Source organism: Alexandromys fortis, unplaced genomic scaffold (assembly GCF_014885135.2).
Source record: "Alexandromys fortis isolate MF-2015 unplaced genomic scaffold, M_Fortis_MF-2015_v1.1 scaffold_91, whole genome shotgun sequence".
Lineage (NCBI taxonomy): Eukaryota > Metazoa > Chordata > Mammalia > Rodentia > Cricetidae > Alexandromys > Alexandromys fortis.
Window position 1 is genome coordinate 5403334 of NW_026067968.1, and position 26296 is coordinate 5429629.

Sequence of the window (26296 nt, forward strand, 5' to 3'; positions counted from 1 at the left end):
AGAAGATGCTAAGGTCAAACAGAAGCACAAAAAGGTTTCATCTATTTGTGTTGGTTTCTCCACCAATCAAGGTTGGGTACAAAGCATGGAGAGGAGGTGCTGACCTAGTTCCTTGTGATCATTGCTCATTTTCTCTGAGCCATTGTGTTTCCATATCCTGGAGCTCTTGCACAGAGCCTCCCTACATCTCCCCACACCTGATGAACTCAATGGGCCTGACTTCTGCTCAGACCAACTGCCCAGGGCCAAGGGGGAATGTGGTCCTGCTCTCCCCTCCTGTACCCGCTAACAGCCTAGGTTAGACAGGCCTTCAGTTGGCACTGTAGTAGTTGCCTCCCACTCACCATACCCTGGCTGGGCAAACTATCTCTACCTCTAGCATAACCTGCTGTGGGGGGATGTATCCTTTATACTTGGGGGTAACTATCCACCCCATGACTGGCTTAGTGGTCTTTACTTATATTCTTCTATCATGGATGTCTTCTGTGAACTGCTACTCAGACTTTTAAAGCCCCCCAAAGCCCTCTAGTGCCCAATCTGGCTTTCTATCAGTTATTTTCTTAGGAACTCCACCTCAACAATCCTGCCACATTTATCTTTGACCCGCCAGACAGACTTCCTTCTCTGCTTTACCTTTTCTTGTCTCTTCTAGGTTGCTCTCTCACTTTACGGACACAGCTGGTCCAAGTCACGGGGATCTGCTGAAGCTTTTCCTACTTTATAAACATCTTTCCCCACTAATGGGACTCGGCAAGACCACCAAAGCTCCACACCAGCCTCAAGGTCCCTGCTGGGTCAACCTTTTGACTCCTCTGTGAACATGATTTTATCCGGCCTAGAGAACTGGGGTTCAAACACAGCTTCTCTCATCCCCAGTTCCCTCAGTAACATCCGTTCTTCCTCTGGTCCTCCAGCCCCTTTATATTTGTGAGGACCTCAGATGGAGATAACCAAGTGTTCCTAATGGCTCTGTAAGCTAGCCCATCAGGGACTGGTTTCTCTCACACTGTCTCAGGTTATGGCTGGGTCTTAAGGAGGGATGGGTGGTTATATCACTCAGTGTTCCTACCTCCACAGCGGTCACTCCCATGTCCCACAGCCTCACATACCAGGCTGAGCCAGGATCTTTCTTTCGCTGCCTATTTAAGAGTCTTTCCTAGTTCCAGAGCTGAGTATTTCATGACCATCTTCGTTTTTTTGTGCCGGACCATTGTAAAGATCCCATCTGTATGTTAGACCACAGATTTCCCCTAATTCTCTACTAAAGCTGGCATTTGATGGGTGTCTTCTACTGCCCTTCCACCTCTCCTTATTTCCCATCTATCTAGTTTACTTGCTAACACAATGGATGCTCCATATCTACCTTTCTTGTTGCAACTGCTCCTTTGTACAAACAAGTTCTTGATTTACAATAACAAGTACTAGGTTGGCAATCATCTTAGTCCTAGATGCATTTTTAACTGCATCCAAGAGGGGCCAGGCAACCTCCGCCTCTGCTTGCCTACAGTCTCAACCCTTCTGTGCTAATTTCAAAGACTTTGAGATTTCCTCTAAACCTTTAACTGTTTTCAATGAATCTCTATATTCACATTGTGTCCCCCTGCAACCCATCAATCAGGTACGCCACCCCATAACACACAGATGAAGACTGCCATCCTGGTATTCCTGCCACAGACACTCCTAATCCTGACGGCTAAGCCTCAGTAGACTGTCTCACTTCCCACAGTAAGAACCACGCAGCTGCTGCCATAGCACAAAGGCGTCCTAGCACACCATACAGGAATGTCACCTGCATCCGAATTTCCGGTGGATGCCCCCCCTCAGATTTCTCCGCCTCAGGCGCATGTCTTGATATCCATAGCCAGGACCATGTACTCACTCCTTCCCAACCCATCTCTGGTTCTGTCATGTCCCTGTTCAGGTGCCAATTACGTTGTGTGACAAAACTTTTCCTGGGGAGATCCAACACACATGTCTAGTTACCCCAGACCAAAACTCACAACAGATCAAAGTACAGGTATGTCCAAAGTCTAACTTTGTGAACCATGGAGTTTTATTGGGATTGCTTACAGGAGTATGGGTGAGGGGTTACATACAGGAGCAGAAACAACTCAAAGACAGCTGCATCACCAAAGCCCATCCCGGCAAGCTGACAGCTCACAAAGCTGGGAACCTGGAGCACACTGCAGTCTGCAGACCGTTCAACAGGTGGGAGAGTCCTTTCCAGATGCCTCAGGCAGTCTTAACCTCTCCCAGGCAGTCTGCTCTGTGAGTCTTCTTTCCTATGAGTCTTTGCAGCTTAACTTCCTCCCCTCTGCGGAAAACGCTTGCTTTTATTGCTCATTTTGGCAGGTAAAGGTCTAGTAAATCAGGTCAACTTCAGGAGTTTCCTTCTGTTTAAAGAACTTCCCAGCAGGATGGCATGTTCCATTTGTGGACATAAGAAGACTTCCATTTCTAGCTAAACATGCTTTCAGCATCCTCGCTGCACTGGGAGACAAGTCCAGCTCCCCAGAAAGCCACTCCTGTCTAGATCAGATTGTCCTTGCCATCTCCTCTCCAGCACCAAAACATCCTGCACCTCACTGTGTCCCCAGCTAGACCATCCCCGCCCTTCCCTTGCAGACTTGTCACATGTTCTGGGGGCTGACACAGAGTTTTTGTTTCCATCCAGGCATGCAAATTACCAGAAGACAGGAGAGACAGACACCTTGCTCACCAAGGAACTTTTTGTGCTGTGCTTTGCAAAGGGGATGTATAGCAAATGTCTGTCAAGTGGATCAAGGATGTGCAACCCTGGACCATGCACGGTAATAACCAGGATGTTGGCGGCACTGACTTCTCTCCAAGAAGTCCAGACTCCTTACATTTATTTTTAAAATACCAATTAGTTTTTTCTTTATTTTAGAGAATTAGTCTACTTAAAAGAGAGTAATCATGGTTTCTTCTGCAAAAAATACCTGTTCCAGCCTGCCATGCCGACCTCCAGATTACTTTTATTTAGGTGCACAGTCAGACACCTGAGGACAAAACTTACTCTCAGAACCTCCTACAGCACATTTTGATCTTTTTGTTTGGTTTCCCCGCACAGAGCTCTGGTGAGAACAACCAAAAATGCTTTGCTTGGTATTTTCAAATGCAAAAAACAAGGGTTAAGAGGACACACAGATTTTTCAGTGCCTTAGGCTGGAGGAGGTAGCTGAAGGGTCTGGCATTTGTCTAGCATGCTCAAGGCCCTCGGTTAGACGAAGGCAGCTCCTAAATCATCCGAGTGAGCATCTAATTTGTCTCGCACTTAAAACAACTCACTCCACAGCCCTACTTCCTGGTGAGCTCCATCAATATAGGATGTGGGCATTAGCAACTTCAAAAAGGACTATAGAAGTACGGAATGAGAGAGCTAAGCTTCTTCCCTGATAAAGAGCTATCTGACAAGGGAGAGAATGAAGTGATTCCTAGTGTCCATGCATTTTCTCACAGACTTATGACCACTGCGAATTAAAGTCAAAGTCTACAAGGTGCAGGTTGCCCAGTTTTAGTGGAGGCGATAAAGACGCAGGCTCCGGTGGGCTGGGCCGATGGGCGGGGCATGCAGGTAGATGCCTCCAAGCGCGCCAAATGGGCGCTGTCTCGGTGGAGCCTATCTTCCCCGCCCCCCCAAATGTCAGACGGGCAGTGCCTACGATGGGGAGGCGGGGGTTGTCTTGTGGGTGGATCGTGCATGAACCTCTGCACGTGGGGTTTGAGGACCGCGGTAAGTGGAGCCTGCTCAGGAGAGAGCGCCTTTGCCTGCGTGGGCGGGAACGAAAGGAGAGGAGTGGGATCTGTAGGCAGGGTCTCAATGGGTCCCGCCCCCGAGGCATGCGGTGGGCGGAGTCCACCCTAGAGCCAGCGGACTCGCTCTCGTGGGCGGGGCCTAATGGCCAAAGGAAACCGCCGCTCGCGCGGTGCTGGGCCTCCCCACCTCTACAGAAACGTCGCCGCGATGCAGCTTACGGGACAGTGCTTTTCGTGCCTGGACGGCTGCTGAATAGTTACCATACGTTTCACATGTGTACTTCCGCTTCTCACTGTCTTCTGCTCTCTGCCCCGCCCAGACTCAGCGGCTGCGCCTTTATCACCTCGGCCGTATCTACACGCCCCCCTCTCTTCAGCAGCTTCCTTCCCGCTGGCCCCACCAAACCCTTCAGACCCGGGCAACTCAGCCGCACACGAGCCGACCGGCACCGAGGGGGTGGGGACCGACCGCGCAGTGGGCGGGGCGACGCTGCGGAGCGTTAAGGCACGTGAGGCCGTATTGGCCAATGGAGTGACGCCGTTGAGGGAGGCGGGGCGGGGAGAGGGCGGCGTGGGGCCGGCGCAGGGCGGGGCCTGGCGCGGGGGCGGGGCCTGCCGGGAGAGGGGCGGAGAGACGCCGCCGCCGCTGCCGCCGCCGCCGCCGCCGCCGCGGCTGCCGCAGCCTCTGGGAGCCTGGAAAAGGGGAAGCGAGAGCGAACGAGCGACTCAGTCCCCGGGCGGCGGCTGCAGCGGCGGCGGCGGCGGCCGGGGCGGCGCGACGGCTGGGCCGGGGGCGCTTCTGCTGCTGCGGTGGCGGCGGGCGGCGGCAGGGGCGGCGGCGGCGGCGGCCCGCACCAGCCATGCCGAATAAAAACAAGAAGGAGAAAGTGAGTCGGGGCGGGGGTCTCCGAGACCGGGACGGGGGGTCCCCGCGTTGGCGGGTGGGGGCGGGGCGGCAGGTTGTCCAGGCTCGCGGGCGGGCCCAGAGCGCTGACAGGATTGCGTGGAGCTGGGGAGGCCGCCCAGGCTCTGAGGTGGCGCTGAGGTGTCGCTCTGGGTGGCGGCGGATGCTCCGTGCAGTGCTGTGCTTGGCGGGGGCTGGGGTGCTGGAGTCTTCCAGACTCGCCCCAGAAACCCTCACTCGTGAGGTTTAAGGGTGGGAAGGAAGAAAGGGATGGGCCGAGATCCCTGCCTAAGATTGAGTTGATCTGTCCCTGCCTGGAGTTTTCACCCCCCCAACCTAGACGAAGAACATGAAGAGAAACGGAATCTGAAGGCTTCTGGTACTGTGTCTGTATTCCATATGATGTAGTTTGCTGCTGGCATATTAAAGCCACCAGAAGCTCTCACTGCTATGAATCAGTTTGGAAAGGGCACTTGAGCCAATGCTTAGCGGTCCACATATTGAGACCACTAATTGATTTTTTTTTTTTTGTGACGTTTCTCAGGAACCACCAAAACCGATGAAAAGTGGAAAAGGTTCAAAAGAAGGACAAGACACAGCAGAGCCAGAGGTAACTGGTGTCACATACTCATTGCTTTTCCTGAGCAGCTTTTAATCTAGGGTCTAACACACAGGGTAATGAAAACCAAAGTCTCATAAAATGTGTGCCTGTCTGAGACTTTTTGAAGTGTTTTCATATGTTACTTATTTTTTCCCGCTTTTATTAAAGTGCACGCCATAAAGCTGACATTTTAAAAATAAATTTGCTGCCTCTGACCTAGCAAGCCTTCCCATGTGAACTTGTCTTAAATTGAGCCCCTACCTCAAATTTATATTCCTTTTAGCTTTAGGGTCAGCCCCTCCGGCCTTTCCTGGTTATCCGGCGCCTTTCTGGGTGACTCTTCCGTGGCCCTTGCTTTCCTTGATGCAGTCTCTCTAGTTGGTGTCCTAGGCAGGCTTCCCCTGCCGATATCTGTTCCCTTGAGGCCTCTTCAACCACGTAGTGCTGGCATTTATTTGGCATCTCTAATTTGGGTACTTTTTACAGTCTTGTGTTTCTTTTCTCTCCAGTCCCTATCCTCACTGGTGAGTTCTGACTTTCCTTGCTTCCTGGCTTTGGCTTATTTCCCCTCTAGCTAGAATGCCCACTTGGGTCATTTGGGAGAATCTGTGTTCCTTAGTAGAGTTTTATACCTTGGGGGCATTTGCAGAGTCGCCCCTTTCTTTTGCCTTCTCTTATATCTCATTGTCTTGGAACTAGAGTGCCCCAGGCCAAGGATCTCAGAGCTCTGTTGGGTCAGTTTTTAAAAGCTTCTCATTAGTCTTCCTTCTCCAGAACTGGATCTTCGAAATCTTACCACAGACATTTTTAATTTGTGAGCGTTAGGCCTCTCCTTCCTGCAAACCGCATTAGAATTTAGAGTTCAGCTCTGCCTGGGAAACGTAGTTAACTGCCGATATCTGCAGGGGTTATTTTCGTTCCAGGTTGTCTTCCCCTCTCATGTGGTGTGTTCTAAGCCTCCCTCCTCTGCAGCAGGTGGTTCATCCCAGCAAATCTGTTTCCCTCCCTAGAGCTGAAAGCAGAAATCCAAAAGGTTCCTGAAATACCAGTAGTTAGGAGTGTCTGTGCCAGTCTTTGCCTGCCCTTTCTGTACAGCAGACCGTGATGTTTTCCTGTGGCAGCGCTTGTGTTTGACTGCCTTCCAGAGCCAGCGCTTCAGCAATTTTTACATGAAATGTAGTTGCTCTTTGGGGGTATACGCTGTGTGCTTTCTTTGTTGCTAAAACTTCTTACTGGTCCCCAAACCTTCCTTGCTCAAACATACCTGTATCCCATTCCTCTTGGGGGTCGCAGAGAAATATCAGTATGTGTGTCTCATTTCTCTGAAATGAACCTTGCCGTAAGGATAGGGCAGATAATGTTGAGTTTTGGCCTGAAAAACCCATCCCAGTTCAGAAATGCCCATGCCAGTGCTGTGTAAGAAAGTATCTGTGAAGTGCATTGAGGAGTTTACTGGCAGCTGTGTAGGGCTCTTGAGTGTGGCCTGCCATGTCCAGTGTGATGCCCCAGTTGTCTTTTTGTATCTTTTCTAATGCAGCTGTCTAAGAACTGGAGCCACAGAGCTTGAAATGACCACTGAAAAGCACTGAAATGTTGGGCACTCCACTCCTTCCTCGGAAGGAGACCCGAGGCAACGTGGCATACTAAGCATGATACTTGGCAGACCCCTGCATACATTATTTTGCAGGAATACAAATCAAGGTGCTTTAGTTCCTGTGAACTCTGGGTTGACTTCTACTTTCTGATTTTCCTCCCCTCAGCCTTCAGCCCTATTCTTTTCTAGTCCCACCCACTTACGGAATATGATTGACTCAGAGAGTGAATTAAGTCATTACTGCACACACTTTTCTTCTATTGCTCTGAATTGGACTATTTTAACCTGAACAGTTAAAATAGGTTTGGTATTCCCGTGCTGCTCGTTGAGCCCTTCTAACTTCATATCCCCTCCACAAGCAGCAGTTGCTCACGTTGCCCCACAAAGGTGGCTCTGAGTCTGGACAGTTGAAACACTCAGGCCTCACAGCCTGGAGAAGCGGACAGGGCAGGTGCCTAGCCATGGATGAGCTACCAGAGACTTAGGGGATAATCCCAGCAGAGATTCAAGAAGTTAGCCATGTCAAGTATGTTTAGAGTCCTTACAGACACTTGGCTGGTGGTCCCCCAGTCACACAGGACACAAGGCATCAAGCAGTTTATACCAGGATACTTTGGGCTAGAACGTAGGCTTCCTCATGAGGAAGGGAAGTCCTAGAGTGAGAGACAGAATGAGACACATTGCAGAGCTGGAAGTTAGAGAACAAAAATGCTGGTTCTTGCTCGCCACGATTGATGCCCTCACTCCCCTTGTGCAATGTGTTGCCTCATCTCTAAGACAACTTAGTGAGCTAAAGATTTTGGGATCCATTTTTCACTATGTGGGACAGATTAGGTCCTACTTTTCCTAAGAAATTTTGCCCTGTAAGATGTATAGCAGGATAGATCTGTTAGTATAGTGACATACTGTTAAAGGTGGTCTGGTCTTTGGTTTATATAATATACATATGATAGGTATATAAACACTGTTAAAGGTGGTATAGTTTTATATATGTATAAATACTGTTAAAGATTAGTATAGTGACAAATCCCTTTAGAGTGCTGGACAGTTCTTGCCTTGTTCTGGAAATCTCGTCATTGCCTTGTTAGTACATTTCTCTTTCCTTTTTTCCTCTGTCAGATAGGATGTTAAAGTTGGACTTGTTGCTTATTCCCACGTGTCCTGAAAGTAAACATTTCTGTCCAGTGCTAGATACAGGTTTATTTTGTATGGTATCTTTAACTGACAGCCACAGCTGATCCATGGGCCTTTTGAAGTTGGAAAACTTTGTGGAGTTGGACAGAGAGAACTAATTAGCATTCAGATATAGAGGACCATGACTAGGCACATTTTTATGAACACTTAAAATCTTAAAGAGATTATACTGGGATCTGGACATTGATTTTGCAGGGTCAGGCCGTTGGATAGTGTTGCTGTGTTGTCTTGTGTTTTTTAAGATCTGTGTACTTTGTCCAAAGTTGACGTTTTAAAATGTGTTGAAGATTTTTATAAATGATTTGCTCCAGCACATTAAAAGCGGTGTGAGTCTGGTTCTCTGTGTGTACTTCCTATGCCCGGCTCAGCTTAGTTTTGTGGGAAAGTCTCTCCAGAAACTCTTATGTAACAGCCAGTGCTCGGAAAGAAGCCTGAGCAATCTTCCCTCAGACTTGATAGCTCATTTTGACATCGTTTCCCTTTCTGATTATTCTGTCCCTTTGCATCCGGGAGCAAGGGAGAATGAGCCTTGTTAGGGATCACATTGTACTGACTGGTATATAATGGTTTTCTATACATTAAAACTGAAATTTACAAACATTATTAATTTAGTAACAGAACAACAATTATGTGTAAACATGAAAGTAAACATAAAAGATACTTAGAAAAGTATCTTTTAAAATTAACCAGGGGCTTTCTGCTCATGTCTCTGGATCGGGCATCTTTTTTGAATAAATTGGAAGAGACTATGGGAGTGGTTTAGAAAGAGCCACATGGTGACTTATCTGACACCCTCTGTGGAAGGGCCAAAGCCTCCATCCATAGGTTGGCTTCAGCCTTACCTTGATTGGCCCTTCTCAGGCCTAAGGCCCTTCCTTGCCCAGTGCTTGGGTGCCACCTCACATGGGAACGCTTGGGACCTGTTAGCGGTTGGCTGTTCCAGGTTGCCTGCCTTTGGGGCCTCAGAAATTGCTTCTTCCTGAAGGTACCCTTTCCTCTAGTTCCTACTCTATCCACATGTAAGCTGAGAGGTGGGACCCCTGAAGCCCCATGGACCACCAGTGCATAGTCTACATGGGCCGTACCAAGCCAGGTGCTTCGTAGAGGCTGTTGTCAGGCTGTGTGTATTCATCCTGACCTCACCTACTAAATGCCAGTGACAAAGACTGCTAATATCTCCAGAGGACGGACTGGCCCCTGCTGAGCCACAACAGGGAAAAGAGCTCTACAGTGTACGCATACTTGCCTCTAGAGTGTGTCTGGTGCTCTCTCCCGGTTATGCTTCCATGTAGAACAGCAGTGCTCAGACAAAAGGGAAGGAAGGGCCCTTTATACTCCTCAGAGGCACTGGGAACCCAAACAGCTTTTACGTAGGTGGGTTACAGCTAGCTACCCATATTTTTCATATTAGAAATTAAAACTGAAAAAATTTAAGTATTCATCAATTCAGCTAATAATAGCAATAATACTCATTACATGCTAACAAAGATAGCATTTGTGTGAAAATAACTTTTTAAAACAATTCACTGAGAAAGAAGGGCACTGCTCTAGGTTTTTGTGAATCTCTTTAGCTGCCTGGCTCTACATTCAGTTAGCACATGCACAGCTCACAAAAATCTTCACAACATGAGACTTCAAAGGAGTCATTAAGCCATGTCTAATTTACTATGAAGACAGTTTGGCTTCCTGGATCCCTTGAAGCATCTGAAGGGACCTTCGGTGGCAGCTGCAGACACACTTTAAGGACAGCTGTTTCCAAATACCTTCCAAGGACTGGCAGGATGGCTCAGTGTGTTAAGGCACCTACTGTCCAACCTAACAACCAGAGTTCAGCCCCCGGGACCCATGGTAGAAGAGAACTAACTCAGGCAAGTTGTCCTCTGACCTCTGGCACACACGCACACAAGATAAAAGAACTCAACAAAGAATCCCTTTCTGTCTTACCGTCTTCCAAAAAGTTGACAGAAGCCTTCATTTTTTTTTTAGCAACAGCTCAAATCCATCCATTCTGAAATTTAAGAGGTTTGATTTTTTTAAAATTTGTTTTTATGTATGTCCGTGAGTGTTTTGCCTACATTTGTGTGTGTGCACTGTGTGTGCCTAGTGCCCATAGGGGACAAAATAATTCTAGGAGTTTGTAAGCTGCCGTGTGGGTGCTTGGAGGGAACCCAGGTCTCCAAGGATGACAAGTGCTCTTAACTCAGTCATCTCTTCAGTTCAGGGAAAGGTTTTCTTTTCTTGGGCCGTATTTTTTTTGTCTTTTAAACTTGGTTTGCTGTCACTTTTGTAATATATGGCCTTAAGCTGCCATGCCTTCCTGTAACCCGCATCCCTGACTAGCTGAGGCCCTTGAGGACAGCTGTTCAACACAACCTGTGCTTCGTCTTTGTGCTCTCCGTGTGTCAGTTAGGACCAGCAGTCGAGAAATATTTGGTTGGTTTTTGTTTGTTTGTTTGTTTGTTTTGTTTTTTTTTGGTTTTTCGAGACAGGGTTTCTCTGTGGTTTTGGAACCGGTCCTGGAGCTAGCTCTTGTAGACCAATCTGGTCTCGAACTCACAGAGATCCGCCTGTCTCTGCCTCCCGAGTGCTTGGATTAAAGGTGTGCACCACCACCGCCCGGCTGAAATATTTGGTTGTTGGATTTAAAAAGTGCTTAGAAGGTTGGGAATTTCGACCAGTCATGGAGCCCTTACCTAGAAAGGCAAAGGCCCTATGGTCAGTCCTCAGTACTTAGATAAATAGTGCCAGGAAAAGGAGAGCTTCAAGTCGCTTAGACTGTTTGCAAGTTATATAAATGACTTTTAATTATTATTTACTTTATTTTTGATACCCAAAGGAATTTCAGTGCAGAATTTCCATTCAATATTATTTATTTTAAGTAAATAACATTGTACTAGCTTAGATGATTGACACTTAGGACTTTTTATTTATCTTTATATCTGAGACAATGTCTTACTATGTAGCCCAGTCTAGCCTCTTACCTCAGTCACCCTGATGTTGAAATTATAGGCATGTGCCACCACACCTGGAACTTTTCTGATGTTTTGTGAAAGTTTTAAGCAACAGAAAATTGCTTTAAAAAAGAATAATTGTAGACCTTACTAAAAAAAGGTCAGTGGTAAATATATCTTATCTGCCTATATAGTCTGTTTTAATTTCGAATTTCCACTGAAATGTGTTTCTAGTTCCTAATTAACATTTATTTGAGGACTTTTTCTTTGTTTTTTGTTTTGTTTTTTGTTTGTTTGTTTGTTTTCCAAGACAGGGTTTCTCTCTAGCTTTGGAACCCGTCCTGGAACTAGCTCTTGTAGACCAGGCTGGTCTCAGACTCACAGAGATCTGTCTGTCTCTGCCTGAGTGCTGGGATTAAAGGCGTGTACCACCACCACCTGGTGAGGACTTTTTCTTAGTAGAATATATTTTTACTGTAAAATAGTACACTTCATGGATGGGTGGATGAATGATGATTTCTGGCCTGGGTATCTTTGGTCCTGTATGAATGAGCATGGTGTTGAGGATTGGGGAGGATGAAAAGACTAATGCAGTCCTGACCTGTTAAGAACCACGCATTAGCTCTGTACTATGACACGTGACCCTGATGCCTCTGAACAGTCTGTAATTGGGAGTTTTTAGCCAGTTCCACTTTGATGGTGTTGAATGGAGGGGCTTAGCTGGGGGCCATCTCCTAGGAAGAGCCAGCTGCAGCCTTGGATAAGGTCCCCGGGACAGAGCTGGGGTTAGAGGTGGGAGAAATTACCTAACATGGAGGCACAGGCAGCTGCAGAGGGAGTGCATGCATTCTGCCGGGACACAGCAGCTGTTTTCCTGACTTTGTAGAGGAGCTAGCTGTTCACCGACTAACTGCCCAGCCAATGACATGGGTCACGGGATGTCTTCTTGAGGTACAAGACAACTCTGAACGTTTCAGTGAAGGGAAGAGTGTATTTATCTTGGAAGAAACTATCCGAGAGTGTTTCCACAACGGAGAGACCCACCTGAGGACAGGGTGGGCACCACTGTCTCAGCCCTTCCTTAGCCTCCCTGAGAAGGGCCACATCTCAGTCCACAGCATCCTTTTTCTCCATCTGGGGGAGTCAGAGAACAGTCCTAGAATCTTAAGGAAGAGAATAAATGCCTTACCTTAGCTCACCTTAGCTCGAGGATACACTAGTCTTTCCTTTATCTTTTTGTATTTTTGTTAAGAAGAGTTACAACCACAGATTAGCACACACCCTGTACGCCTACAGGCTTTAGTGCTGACAAATGCTAATTTTGATCCAGGGAGGAGCTCGGAAGTTGGCCACATCAAATGATTTCATTTCAACCTGAAGTGGTGAAAGTTAAACTTAAAATCAAGTTCTTTGGTGTGTTAGCCACATTTCAGGTGCACAGTAGCCACAAGTAGCTAGTAGTTAGCAGATGCAGAATATGTCTGGTATCTGAGAGAGTCCCGTGGGGCAGAGTTGACTTGTAGCCAGACAATATTTTACACAACTACTTCTAACATGAGTAAATGTAATTAAATTTAGCCTCATTATTTCTCTTTAATAATACAATTTATCAAGTTTCATATTAAAAATTTAAATGAAGAAAAGATAAATTGGTAAGAGAAGAAGATAGGTTTAAAACAAAAGGAAAAGAAAGAAGGAAACACAAAAGATGGTGCCCTGGTGAGACGGGAAGGAGTGGGTTGGGTCCATGGCCCCAGATCTACACATGAGGAAGACTCCATTTCCCTAGTCGAGGAACCTTGAGAGACCCAAGAGGAGTTACACAGTGTCACAGTTATTCTTGCAGACAGTTTCTTATAGGTCTGTATTTTTTTTTTTAGTCAAAAAGTTCATGGTTAACCAAAGCCTCAGAGAAACCCTGTCTCGAAAATCCAAAAAAAAAAAAAAGTTCATGGTTGAAAATGAAATAATACAAGAGCTGGGGCTGTTCACTGTAGAGTGCCTGTATACCTACTGTGCACTAGACCCTGGGTTTGATTCTCAGCCCTGGAAAAAAATCTTTTTTGTTGAAATAGCACAGAAGTATATCCTCCTCACTACACACTGAGCTTGCTTTAGGTGGTCAGGGACAGTCTTAGAAAGGAGTTGACATTCAGGGTGGGAGCTTCATCCCAGGGTGATAGGCATTTGAAGCAAGAAAGTGAGAGCGGGTGACTGCAGGGTTTGAATAACTGGACCTGGCTGCTGAGCTGCTGTGCACCAGGGAAGACGTGATATGAAAGTGCTCTCTGCATACATACACAGGGATGTAACACCAGCACAGCTGGCTGAGGTCTGGTCTTGGCAGCTTATCGCTGACCACTCATTTTCAAGACCTCAGTGGAGCTGACTTCAGACTTTACTGGGTGGGACCAGGCCCTTCACCAACAGCCTCAGTTTCCTAGACAGTTAGGTTTCTCTGGAGAATGTGTTTTTCTTTCATGGACACCCAGTTCTTTCATGTTCTTCATAGATGATACAGTAGAAGGTGGCTATGTACAACATGGGGTGAAAAAGTCATCTCCCTCCCGCCTTCCAGCGTAACAGGTTCCACAACCTCTCCTCTGGGGATCCATGGAGCCAGACCACATCCTCTCTCCTCAGCTTCCTGGTTGAAGATGAATCTAAGGAGAGAACTCTTCTACAGGGGCACCTATGACACACTCTTCAGTATCCTTGCTCCTAGATGTCACAGCTCTGTGATTCCTTCCTTACCACTGGGAACAGGGCTGTCAGATTTGCTAAGCTCAACGATGGCCAGCACTGATCAGAACACCCTCCTTCCTCTCTGTTTCCACCTCTCAGCAGGAACTGTTGGCCTAGAAAAAGAAAACTTTCTGTGAAGGTCCAGATATAACTGTCCTCGGCCTGAAATATTTGCACGGTTTGTCACAGCCGCTTACTGTGCTATTGTAGGAGAGAGCAGCCTTAGATGGTGGTGAGCGAATGGCCACACCTTCCAACAAAACTGTCTCAAAGCAGGTGAGGTAGGGCAGGGTAGCCCAGGGGCATAGCTTTTTTCCTCTCAGGGGTGAGGGGCGAATCCAAGCAGCTGGCAACACTTAGAGAAAGTGAGAAGGGTCGGTTATGCTGCCATCCTTGGACCCTCATCTGCAGCCAGCTCTGGTTAGCTCAGTGCAGACAGCATCCTTGTGTTTGACGCCATTCTGCATCATGAACTTCTTGAGGTTCCAATGACTTGGCCCTGCTCAATGGCACAATAAACATCTTACATGTAGTTATGAATTTTTAGAACTGCACAGTTTGAATGAAGGAAAAACAACCTCTTGTATGGTAAGACGCTTAGGTGTGAGGCTTTGTCTCAAACCCGTTTTTTTTTTTTGGTTGAATGAGTAGTTTTGAAGTGCAGAGACTAACAAGCACCCATGTTCTCTGTTGCCCTGATTTATTTCACTCCACATTTAGGAGGTTGCTTGTGGGAATGAAAGTGACAGTTAGACTTTAGAAGTGTCTTGATACCTATATTGTTTCTCTATGGTAGCCTGTGCCACCATTCCCAATGGCTGCTGGGAAGACACAGGGCTGTAGCCATTTGCCTCTCTCTCCACTGTGGTCATAGCAAGTCAGCAGAGGGCCTGCCTGTGTCTCTTATTGCCCCAAGTCCCCATGGGGACTGACAGTCCTGCTTTCCCTCCACTCAAGAACTTCCCCTTGATGGCTCCAGAATCCTAGCTCTTGGGCCCTGGAAGTCAGGAAGACAACTGCTCTGTTCCTCAAGATACCTTAGGTCATCCTGCAGCCACCCAGGGTTCCCCATAGATGCAGCTCACAGACAGATGCAGTTCACAGACAGAGATAGAGTTCACAGACGGATGCGGTTCATAGACAGATACAGTTCACAGATGGATGCAGTTCACAGACAGATACAGTTCACAGGTGGATGCAGTTCACAGGCAGATGCAGTTCACAGGCGGATGCAGTTCACAGGTGGATGCGGTTCACAGATGGATGCAATTCACAGACAAATGCAGTTCACAAACAGATGCAGTTCACAGACAGAGATGCAATTCATAGACAAATGCAGTTCACATGCAGAGATTCAGTTCACAGGCAGGTGGTGACCATAGTTTGCACTAAGAACTCCAATGGGAAAGATCAGTTATTTCGATTCAGATTTGATAAGCAGCACCATGTTTGGGACTAGTATGTCAAACGCAAGGAGGCCAAGGGAAATTTTGGGGCCTCTCACACAGCTGTCAAGTAGATCAAAACAAGCTTGCTATGGTCTCCAATCCAGGACAGTGGCCAGAGGGAAGAACCAAATCTCCAAGAACTTCCCCCAGCCAGGCAGCAAACAGCACACACTCCTCCACAGAGGTCAGTTTTAAAACTGGCCTCTTTATTTCATGAGTGAGCTCCTGGCCTGTAGAAGCCCCTGCTGCTCCTCACTCACCGTCCAGCCCACGTCAGTGATGAGCCACACTGGCACTCACTAAGCCACAGCTGCTCGTAGCAGCAAGCCCAGAAGGGTAAAGGATGCCAGAGGTCAGAGCAACAGCAACACTACCTCCTTCCAGAGCATTTCCTCAGCTTGAGCTCCAGGAAGCCCACAGACACCAAGCAGCCTCTCCCCAAAACCTGGCAGGCACTAGTCTGCTCTCAGTAGATTTGTCTTCATATCTGTGCCGTTCCTCTTCTGCCTGGATCACACTATCCTAAGGCTGTAACACGCCTTATTGCATCAGCGGAGGATGCCCAGCTTGTCAACCATGTGTCAGCATGCTTTTCTGTGTGCCTGTTTGAGTCCTGATGGGTAGGTGTCTTCCAGGGAGTAGGACTGCGAGGTCGTCTGGTAATTGTGCGTTTAACTTACTGAGGAACCCCAACTTTCCCCCCACATCCTTGCCAGCTATTGCTGTTTTCCATTTGTTCCAGATTCCTGCCTGTGCTGACGCCGGTGAGCACCTCTCCCTGTACCCCTTGTTGGCCATTCGCATGTCTTTGGAGAAATGTTCAAGTCCTTTGCTTCTTTAAAAAAAAATGCTTAGTTTTAATTTTTATTTAATGTGTATGTGTGCCACATACAGGTACCCGTAGAGGCAAGAGGAGGGTACCAGATCCCCTAGAACTTGTTACAGGTGATGGTTAGCCACCCATTGTAGGTGCTGGGAACTGAATAGGAGTCCTTTGGAAGAGTATCAAATGCTTTTAACTGCTGAGCCATTTCTTCAACCCTAAATATTTCCCTTTTTTGTTATTTTTCCCCTTTTAAAATTAATTTTTTTACATACAAATCCCAGTTTCCCCTTCCCCCTCTCCTCCCCACCTCCCATCCACTCATCAGAGACATTAAGACCTCTCCTGGGAAGTCAGCGAAGACTGTCCTATCCCCCAGTTGAGGCAGGATCAGGTTCTTGCATCATCCCTCCTCCCCCATGCCTAGGCTGAGCAAGGTATCCTTACATAGACAATGGGCTCTACCAAGGCAATTCATGCGTTAGAGTTAGATCCTTGTCCTGCTGCCAGGATACCTTATACTGCCCAAGCCATACCAATGTCACCTGTATTCAGAGGGCCTAGTTCGGTCCTATGCAGGTTCCCCAGTTGTCAGTCAGGAGTCAGTGATCTCCCACTAGCTCGGATCAGCTGATTCTGTGGTTTCCCCATCATGCTCTTGACCCCTTTGTTAATATTATCACTCGTCCCTCTCTTCACCTGGAGCTCGGCCCAGTGGTTAATTGTGGATCTCTATATCTGCTTCCTTCTATTTCTGGAGGAGGGTTCTAGCTTCTCTGGTGTTGTGGACTGTAGGCTGGCTATCTTTTGCTTTATGTCTAATATCCACTTATGAGCGAGTACATGCTATATTTGTCTTTCTGAGTCTGGGTTACTTCACTCAGGATTTTTTTTTTCTAGTTCCATACATTTGCCTGCAAATTTCATGATGTCCTTGTTTTTTTTTTTTTTTTTTTTTTTTACTGCTGAATAATACTCCATTGTGTAAATGTACCACATTTTCTTTATTCTTTCTTTGGTTGAAGGGCATCTAGGTTATTTCCAGGTTCTGGCTATTAGGAATAATTCTGCTATGAATATAGTTGAACAAATGTCCTTGTGGTGTGATTGTGCTTCTTTGGGTATATGCCCAAAAGTTACCACTTGACGTAGATTGAGTCCTAATTTTCTGAGAAATTGCAATACTTATTGCCATAGCAGCTGTACAAGTTTGCATTCCTACCAACAATGGAGGAGTGTACCTCTTACTCCACATCCTCTCCAGCATAGGCTGTCAACAATGTATTTGATCTTAGCTGTTCTGATTGGTGTAAGATGGTATCTCAGAGTTGTTTTGATTTGCATTTCCCTGATGACTAAAGATATTGAGCATTTCCTTAAGTGTCTTTTGGCCATTTTAGATTCTTCTGTTGACAATTTTCTGTTTAACTCTGTACCCCATTTTTTAACTGGATTATTTGGAAGTTTGTTGTCTAGTTTGGAGATCAGCCCTTTGCCAGATACGGGGTTGGTGAAAATCTTTTCCCATTCTGTAGGCTGCTGTTTTGTCTTGTTGGCCGTGTCCTTTGCTTTACAAAAGATTTTCAGTTTCAGGAGGTCCCATTTTATTATGATGTTCTCAGTGTCTGTGCTACTGGTGTTATATTTAGGAAGAGGTCTCCTGTGTCAGAGTGTTCAAGGCTACTTCCTGCCTTCTTTTCTATGAGGTTCAGTGTGACTGGATTTATGTTGAGTTCTTTGGTCCATTTGGACTTCAGTTTTGAGCATGGTAATAGATATGGGTATATTAGCATTCGTCTACATGTTGACATCCAGTTATACCAGCACCATTTGTTGAAGATGCTTTCTTTTTTCTATTTTCTATTTTTAGCTTCTTTGTCAAAAATCAGGTGTTCATAGATCTGTGGATTAATATCAGGGTCTTTAATTCAATTCCATTGGTCCATCTATCTGTTAAGTTTCTGTCTGGAAGACCTGTCCAGTAGTGAGAGTGGGGTGTCAAAGTCTCCCACTATTAAGTGTGTGGAACTGAATGTGTGATTTAAGCTTTAGTAATGTTTCTTTTACAAATATTGCATTTGGGACCTATATGTTCAGATTGGGATTTCCTCTTGATAGAATTTTCCTGTGACAAATATAAAATGTCCTTTTTCTGTTTTGGTTGATTTTAGTTTGAAGTCTATTTTGTCAGATATAAGGATAACTACACCATCTTGTTTCTTAGGTCCATTTGATTGGAATTTTTTTTTAACTAACCCTTTACTCTGAGGTAATGTCTGTCCTTTTGAGGTTCGTTGTGTTTCTTGTATACAGCAGAAGGATGGATTCTGTTTTCATATCCAGTCTGTTAGCCTGTGTCTTTTTATAGGTAATTTGAGTCCATTTATATTAAGGGATATTAATGACCAGTGATTGCTAGTTTTTGTTGGTGGTGTTGGTATTATGTGTGTTTTCCTTTCTTTGGAATTTGCTGCTGTAAGATCATATGTTGCCTGTGTTCCTGTGGATGTAGCGGATTTCCTTGGGTTCAAGTTTTCCTTCTAGTGCTTTCTGTAGGGCTGGATTTGTGCTTAGGTATTTCCAAATCTGGTTTCATCATGTAATATCTCGTTTTTTCTGTCTGTGGTGACTGAAAGTTTTGCTGGGTATAGAAGTCTGGGCTGGCATTCATGGTCTCTTAATGTCTGCATAACACTTGACAGGGACCTTCTGGCTTTCATTGTTTCCATTGAGAAGTCAGGTGTGATTCTGATAGGTCTGCCTGTATATGATACTTGGCCTTTTTCCTTTGCTGGTCTTAATATTCTTTCTTTATACTGTATGTATGGGGACTTTTTTTTTTTTGGTCCAGTCTATTTGGTGTTTGGTATGCTTCTTGTATTTTCATAGACGTGTCCTTTAGGTTGGAAAAGGTTTCTTCTCTGATTTTGTTGAATATATTTTCAGTGCCTTTGAGCTGGATTTCTTCTTCTTCTACCCCTATTATTCTTAGGTTTTGTCTTTTCATGGTGTCACAGATTTCCTGGATGTTTTGTGTTAATCTTTTGTTAGATTTAACATTTTCTTTGACCAATGAATCTATTTTCTCTGTCGCACCTTAACGCCTGAGAGTCTGTTCCATCTCATGTATTTTGCTGTTTATGCTTGCATTTGTGGTTCCTGATTATTTACCCAAACTTTCCACTTCGAGAATTTCCTCAGTTTGTGTTTTCTTTATTATCTCTATTTTAGTTTTCAAGTCTTGAATGATTTCTTTCACCTGTTTGCTTTTTTGTTTTGTTTTGTTTTCTTTAAGGGATTTGTTGATTTCTTCCAACTTCTTGTTTGTCTTTTCCTCTTCCTTAAGGGAATTTTTCAGTTCTTCTTTAAGGGCCTCAATCATTTTCATAAAGTTATTTTTAAGGTCTTTTTTTTGTCATCTCTGTTGGGGTGTTCAGGTGTTGCTGTTGTAAAGCCAGTAGTTTCTGGTGGTACTGTGTTGCTCTTTATGTTGTTGACCATGTTCTTAGCTTGTTGTCTACCCCTCTCTTCCTCCAATCGGTGTAGTTGGGGGCTGTGTCTCCCTTGAAAGCTCCTTCAGGTGCAGGCAGAGCAGAGCCTCCGGTGGGCACACCTAGGCTGGTTGGTGGCTTGGGCCTCTGGCGCTCCCAGGCAGGTGGTGGCTGTAGCCTCTCCTTTGCTTTTTTAAGTCTGTTGTTTTCCTCTTGTTGAGTTATTGGGAAGTTTTTGTGTTCTGGCTACGAGACTGTTACCATTTATGCAACTCACAAATCTTTTGTCTTTATTAGTTGCCTTTTACTTTTTTGATAGTGCCTTTGGCATTATCAAGATATATTTTTTAATGAAATCCAATTTATTTTTTTGTTTTGTTTTTTTCATTGTAGTTAGCAACTTGCTGTCAAATCCAGGACCTTGAGGGCATCTCTCTGTGCGTCTGTGCAAGTTTATTCTGTTACCGCTTGTATTTTGGGTCTTCGATGTAATTTGAATTAGATTTTCTATATGCTATGGGCTGGAGACTCATCTTTCCTCTTTCCCATGTGTCTGTCCAGCTGCCCTAGCTCTGTCCATTGTCTGCCTATATTTTTTTTTTTTGTCCACAGGGTAGTCTTGACTGTTAGTTCTGTCTAACCTACCAGTATGTCAGTCAGATTATACTATTTTAACAAAAATTATATTTTAAAAGATGTTAACAGACATGCAAAAATAGCTTGGGAAATATAGTCTGGGAAAACAAGCCACTTGGCATTGCTGGAACATAGAGTAAGTGTTTGAGTGCCTGCAGGCATGTGCACTTTGTGTGTACAAGCAGTTATATGGAGGGTGGACACAGTAGAGGAGAATCAACAAGTAGAGTGATGCCAGATGGAAGCAAAATGAGACACTGTTCTGATGCACAGAGCTGAACATCCCTATAGACAGTGGTTCCAGATGTGGTCCGTGAGGGGAAATGCCTCAGAGTACAAGGGTATAGTGACATGGCAGCCTCAGTGAGGAGGCAGAGAAAACTTCAATCCTGAACCAGTACCCAAGGTCAAGTGTCTGAGAAGCTTGGGTTGGGGTGAAAGTGGGGTGAGAAGACAAGGCATGTCACATACAGGGGGCAGGCGCTGACACAGCACCAGTTCAGGGGACATGCGAGAATCAGAGTACCAGCATGCCTGAAGTGAGGGTTGTGCGGCAGGACTAGGGTTCATAAAGGGAAGTCTGGAAGCAGAATACAGAGAGAGAAAAGAGGAGCTTTATACTCTAGTCTCATCTAGAAGTAGTGAGACTAAATCTGGGATTTTTAAAATTGTTATGAATTCTTTTCCTGTATACGGGAATGAGGGGGAAAGTTTGTCTCCCAGAGTCCTCCCACCTGGCTGTGACTTCACCAGAGTGCTGCCCGCCTGCTCTTCCAGCGCTCTCCTTCCTCTTGTCAGGTTGTCCTGAGGTGAATGGAGCCAAATGTGTGTTTTGCAATAAGGGCTTTTTTGTACTAACATGCACAACTAGAGCATATTAATGGGGGTCAGCCCCCTAATCACAGTATTTGCATACAGTGATGGTGTGTGGTAATCATATTTGACTTCTTCCCTTCCTTCACTTCCGTTAATCCCTCTTCTATATTCAGGCCAAGAGCATTTTTAACTTCCACATATGACAGAGACAGTGCACCTCCAGTTCCCTCCTTGTCACTGTCAATGGTAGGGTTTATTCTTACTTACGAGTGAGTAGTGTTCCATGTGCATCTGTCGTCTGTTTATGAGCACCTAGGCAGATCCTACATCGTGATGTCATTGATGGCACTGCAGGAACCCGAGTGTGCAGGTAACTTGATTGCCTGAGGATATAGAACCAGAAGTGAGATAGCTGAATCATATGGTAGAGCTATTTTTAGGTTAGTGAGGAACCACAGTTCTGTTCTACATAATAGTGCTAGCTCACATTCCCACCAGCAGTGTGCAGGCTCCTTTTCCTCCACATCCTCATTAGCTTTGAGGTGTTTGTGTGTGTGCGTGTGTGTGTGTGTGTGTGTGCATGTATGCGAACGTGTGTGTATACATGTGTGTTCACAATTCTGAGGTGAAACTGTAGCTTGTTAATGTCGCAAAGTAACTTCACATACTTTTTGGCCATTTCTGTTTCTTTTGAGATGAATCTATTCAGATCATGTGCCCATTCTTAATTGCATTGCCTGCTTTTGGTATGTTTTGTTTTTATTTGATATGCATTTTGGATATTAACCTTCTATCAGATGACTAGCTGGCAGACATTTCTTCTCTTTTTGTGGGCTGTCTCTTCACTCTGTTTTCTTTGCTGTGTAGAAACTTTATTTGTTATGACCCTATTTGCCAGTTTTTGCATGTTTCCTGTACTCAGAGATGCCTAAGCAGAACCAAACTACCATCAATACCCCTTGAAAAAGAGCAGTGAACACATGCCCAGGTTGCTGTTGTGCTTAGCTTTAGTCCAGGTGAGACAAGCTCCTGGCTATACTTGGTTGTTACTGCACACGACTTTCTCCTGCTCATGTGGGTTCCTTTTCTCTTTCCCCTTACAATTTAGCTATTAATAAAATTAAATTAGTCACATATTTTTGAAAGATGTGATTCTCAACCTGGGGTGATTTTGCCCTGCTACCCCACCCAGGGGACATTCGGTAATGCTGGCGACATTCTTATCTCAACCTAAAACAGGACTTTTGTCTTCCAGTGGATAAACGTCCTACAGTGCACAGCACAGTCCCCACAGTAGAGCTACCTGCCTGTCCCGTGCTGCAGTAGCCACCCTCTGTGCTCCCACCCCACTCCAGCCCGCTTTGCAGATTGTAGTCCTATCTCTTGTTAAGTGGATCCTCTTTCCATTTTGTCTCTGATGGGCTGGTGGGTAGACTGAAATCTTGACCAGTTTCAGGCTGGCCCTTTGGGGGAGACAAAAAGTACTCAAACTGTGTCACGTGATAAGTGGCAGCAGGTTTTACAGTTCATCATAAAGCTGAAGGGAGGGAGAGCTTCGGAAGGTTCTAGAAGGCAGAATTGCTCAGTGGAGAGTGCAGGGAAGGAGGATCAAGGCAGTGCTGTCATCACCCAGAAGTGGGCTCAGTGGCCAGGTGTGACAAGCCTGGCTGCACCAGTGCTGCGGAACATCGAGTTCACCTGCACATAGGGAGAAGAGCGGGTGGGGTCTTCACGGCCACTTCTCTTCAGGCAGTGCTTGTTCCAAGACTGACTGTGAGCGAGATGGGCTGGTCTCTAAGGAGGAGTATTTGTCTAGAGCCACTTCATTTGTCCAGGTACTAAGCTTTTGCCCTTTCTGTGGTGACCCTTTTGACCTCACCCGTCTCCTTAGACTTTGATTCTTGCTTCATCTCCCTTTACAAGTGACTCCTGGTAGACCTAATACTATTTACCCACATAGACTCATGTATTCTGATTGGCATCCATGCCTCAGTTCATCCTCCCTCCCCTTCTGCAGGCCTAAGCCCAGCCCAGCTATTCTCTCAGCTGTGGCTCACTTCCTGTGCGCCCTGTCCTGCCAGCACCAGGCATAATCAGACGTTCCGCACTGGAAACAGCTGCTCCTGCCTCCTGTGCCCTTTCTCCTTTCTCTCCAGCCAGATATCACCATGATGTTACTCATGGCTCCTACTTCATCTTAGCTCTTGCTAACTTCTTCCATGCTCCTCAAGGAGACCAGCACCCCCAGCGTGACTGCTGCTGCTAGACACCTCCTATGAGGCCACACTCCTCTCTACCACTATTGCTGACACCCTCGGTGTCTTCTTCGGCCAGGTGATCATTCCCAAGTCTTGAGCAACTCACTTAGATAATTGTTCACTTCTGATATCACATGACCAGTTCCAGTGGCCTTCCCAAGTGTCTAGTGGATGTCCAACAGCACTGTCCTGAGCACCAGGACACAGTGAGAAAGGTGAGTGAGATTTTGTCTCATGGGCAGGGTAGGATGGATAGCCAATGGCCAAGACTACAAGAAAATGAATCTAGCTGCTGAGTCTTATTCTTAAGAAAATAGAATACATTCTAGAAGAAGCAGGGATACGTAACTGTGGCCTGTTCATCCAAGTGTACTGCATCCCCACATGGGACCTCAGACAGTGCCCAGTCACCTCAGTCACATTGAACTTACTGCTTTGTCTTACGGGCTGCTTGCCACTCAGTTCCCCTGTCTACCTCAGTCAGAAAGGAGACAGCTCCCAGAGTCTCTTCTCCAGTCCCATCCCACACTCTTGGCTTGTCCTCCAACCCTAATGATTTTGCAGAGTGTCTGATACTTAGTTGTCTACATTTAGCTGCTGCTCCCTGCCCAAGCCAATCTCTGAATATCTTGTTTATACTTCAAGGCAAAGCCTTCCCAAGGTCAGAGCCCACAGAGCCAAAGTGCCCATTAGAAAGGGAGACCTTCCCATCACTGCCACACCACACCCCTTCGCCTCATTTGTAGTTCTCTTACAGAAGGTCAGTTCTCACCTGGGCAGTTGTTCCGCTCACTGCCCTGGATGGCACCTTCTGTGTACCTGCCTCCCTCTGTGTGAATGACCCAACACCATGCCAAGGCCATGGCAGAGGGTGGGGAGTGGAGGTGAGCTCCTTACTTCAGAAAAGCCCTTCCTGGCTGGTGACTTGTTGTATTAGGAGTGGCAGGCTGCCATTCCTGGCACCCGGCCGCCCCCATGTTGTAATTGGAGCGGCGGAGCCGCATCCCCAGCACCCCGGCTCCTGGTCGCCCGGCTAGCTCAGTCGGTAGAGCATGAGACTCTTAATCTCAGGGTCATGGGTTCAAGCCCCATGTTGGGCGCCAAAATGTAATGGCATAAGCGAATGCAGACAGATTGTAAAAATATATACAGCTTTAATGGAGGAATAGACTTACAGAACCACCGTTCCTGCGGAGACCAGGAAAGCAGAAGCAGCGTCTGGGAGCATGCTCGCCAAATTTATAGGCTAACATTAGCCCGAGGCGAACATGCCCCCTAAGGGACGGGACTTATCCCTACACCCCCAAGGCTAGCTTTACCCAAAATAATTACACGGAAACTGTATTCTTTTAAACACTGCTTGGCCCGTTAGTTTTAACCCCTTATTGGCTGGCTCTTACATATTGATCTAACCCATTTCTAATATTTTATATAGCACCATGAGCTGGCTTACCAGGAAAGATCTTAACCTGCATCTGTCTGGAATGGGAGAATCATGGCGACTGCCTGACTTGGCTTCTTTTTCCCAGCATTCTGTTCTGCCTACTCCGCCTACCTAATTTTCTGTCCTATTAAAGGCCAAGGCAGTTTCTTTATTAACCAATGAAAGTAACATATAGACAGATGACTCTCCTCCATCAGTGACTCCTGAGAGCCCCACAAAACTGACCGTGAGCGGACAGGCCCTGTCCTCCAGGGAGAAAGATGTGTTCCCTTACAGTTGACAGAGTGTAAAGTCTCAATGTGCTCAGAGCATAACATGACATGGCATGGAGTCTGTGCAGGTCCATGGGGAGGAAAGAGCACGGCAAAGGGAAAGGCCTGGAGTAGCTGCAGGAGGGGACATGGTGGTGGGGCCAGGCCTGGAAGGAGACATGTAACCACCATGAAACTAGAAGAAACTGCCACGATGGATAAACATGGAGCAGCAGCCAGACTTTCTCTCTGGAAGTTCTGCCTCCCCATGGGTGATAGCTCTGGAAAGGCCCAGAGGGAGGCAAAGTCAGCAGGGTTGGGAGCTGATGGCTTGGTGTCTGCAGAAGTTGTAACATCCTTATTTCTTCAGACATTGGAAACCTTACCTTAGCTTGTTTCCCAGCAAGGGTGGCCTCTGGATTTGATTTGATTCTGTTTTGCGGGTTAACCAGATCACCCCTAGTCTTTACTTGGTTATGTAAGATGCACAGCTTGTTTCCCTGCTGTATGAAGTGGCCTTGGAGCTGTTGTGTTTGTTGTTTTACCATCGTGTCTGTCAAGGTCCTTGTATATATGGTCCTGCAGTGGACTTGGAGACAGTGAAGGGAGATGGGAGCTATAACAATCTGTAGTGTGTGTGTGGGAGCTTAGTGGTGTGTACAGCAAGGAACACCCTGTGGGCATGTCCTTGAGGTTGTGGAGTAAATTCTAGAGCTTTTAAATTATGTTATTATTTTACAGTGTGTGTGTGACTGCGAGTGTAGGTGCTCTTGGAGGCCAAAGGCATTGGATCCCCTGCTGCTAAAATTCCAGACTTTGTGAGCTGCCCTATGTATGTTCTAGAAACCAAACCCATGTCCTATGTAAGCGTAGCAAGTTCTTTTAACTACGAAGCCATCTTTGCAGCTTTTGAAGGAGCATACCAGGAAAGGCGAGCTGGTAAGTTTTAAGTTGGGAGGAGGGCTCCATGGAAGAGGCGAGTTGTAGATGGCACTTTGTTTTTAATTTTGATACTGTATTCATTTATGTGTGTGCGTGTGTGTGTGTACACATAAACATGGGATGTTACAGGGGACAACCTGTGGGAGTTGGTTCTCCCCTTCCACTATGTGGGCTCCAGGGATTAAACTTGGATCATCAAGCGTGGTGGCAGACACCTTTACCCGCTGATCCATCTCACCAGACTGTAAGTGGCCTTTTCATGCTCTTTGTGCCAGATGGTAAGAATGAGAGATTCTTTATAAGTTGTCTGTCACAGTAACCAATGACAGGCATAGCTACTTCTAAAGGAAAATGTTTATTGCGCTCACAACTCTGGAGGTGGCTCAGTTGTGCTGAGGACAGAACAGCAAGTGGCAATGGG

At 46.2% G+C, this 26296-nt stretch overlaps 1 protein-coding gene and 1 non-coding gene across 6 annotated transcripts in view; both read left to right on the top strand.

Moving 5' to 3' along the window:
* The first annotated feature begins 4423 nt into the window (after window positions 1–4423).
* Ppp2r5c (protein phosphatase 2 regulatory subunit B'gamma) overlaps window positions 4424–26296 on the top strand; it is a 131615-nt gene continuing 109742 nt past the window's right edge. For 3 of the 5 annotated variants that reach the window (XM_050154647.1, XM_050154648.1, XM_050154649.1), the window contains exons 1-2: window positions 4424–4664; window positions 5226–5291. In XM_050154647.1, coding sequence (XP_050010604.1) covers window positions 4638–4664; window positions 5226–5291 — 93 coding nt within the window. In that variant the 5' untranslated portion in view covers window positions 4424–4637. The remainder of the gene's footprint in view (window positions 4665–5225; window positions 5292–26296) is intronic. The other 2 variants (XM_050154650.1, XM_050154652.1) reach the window with 2 other exon arrangements.
* Trnak-cuu (transfer RNA lysine (anticodon CUU)) lies at window positions 24266–24338 on the top strand. The gene has a single exon. It is a non-coding gene; the product is annotated as a tRNA-Lys (tRNA).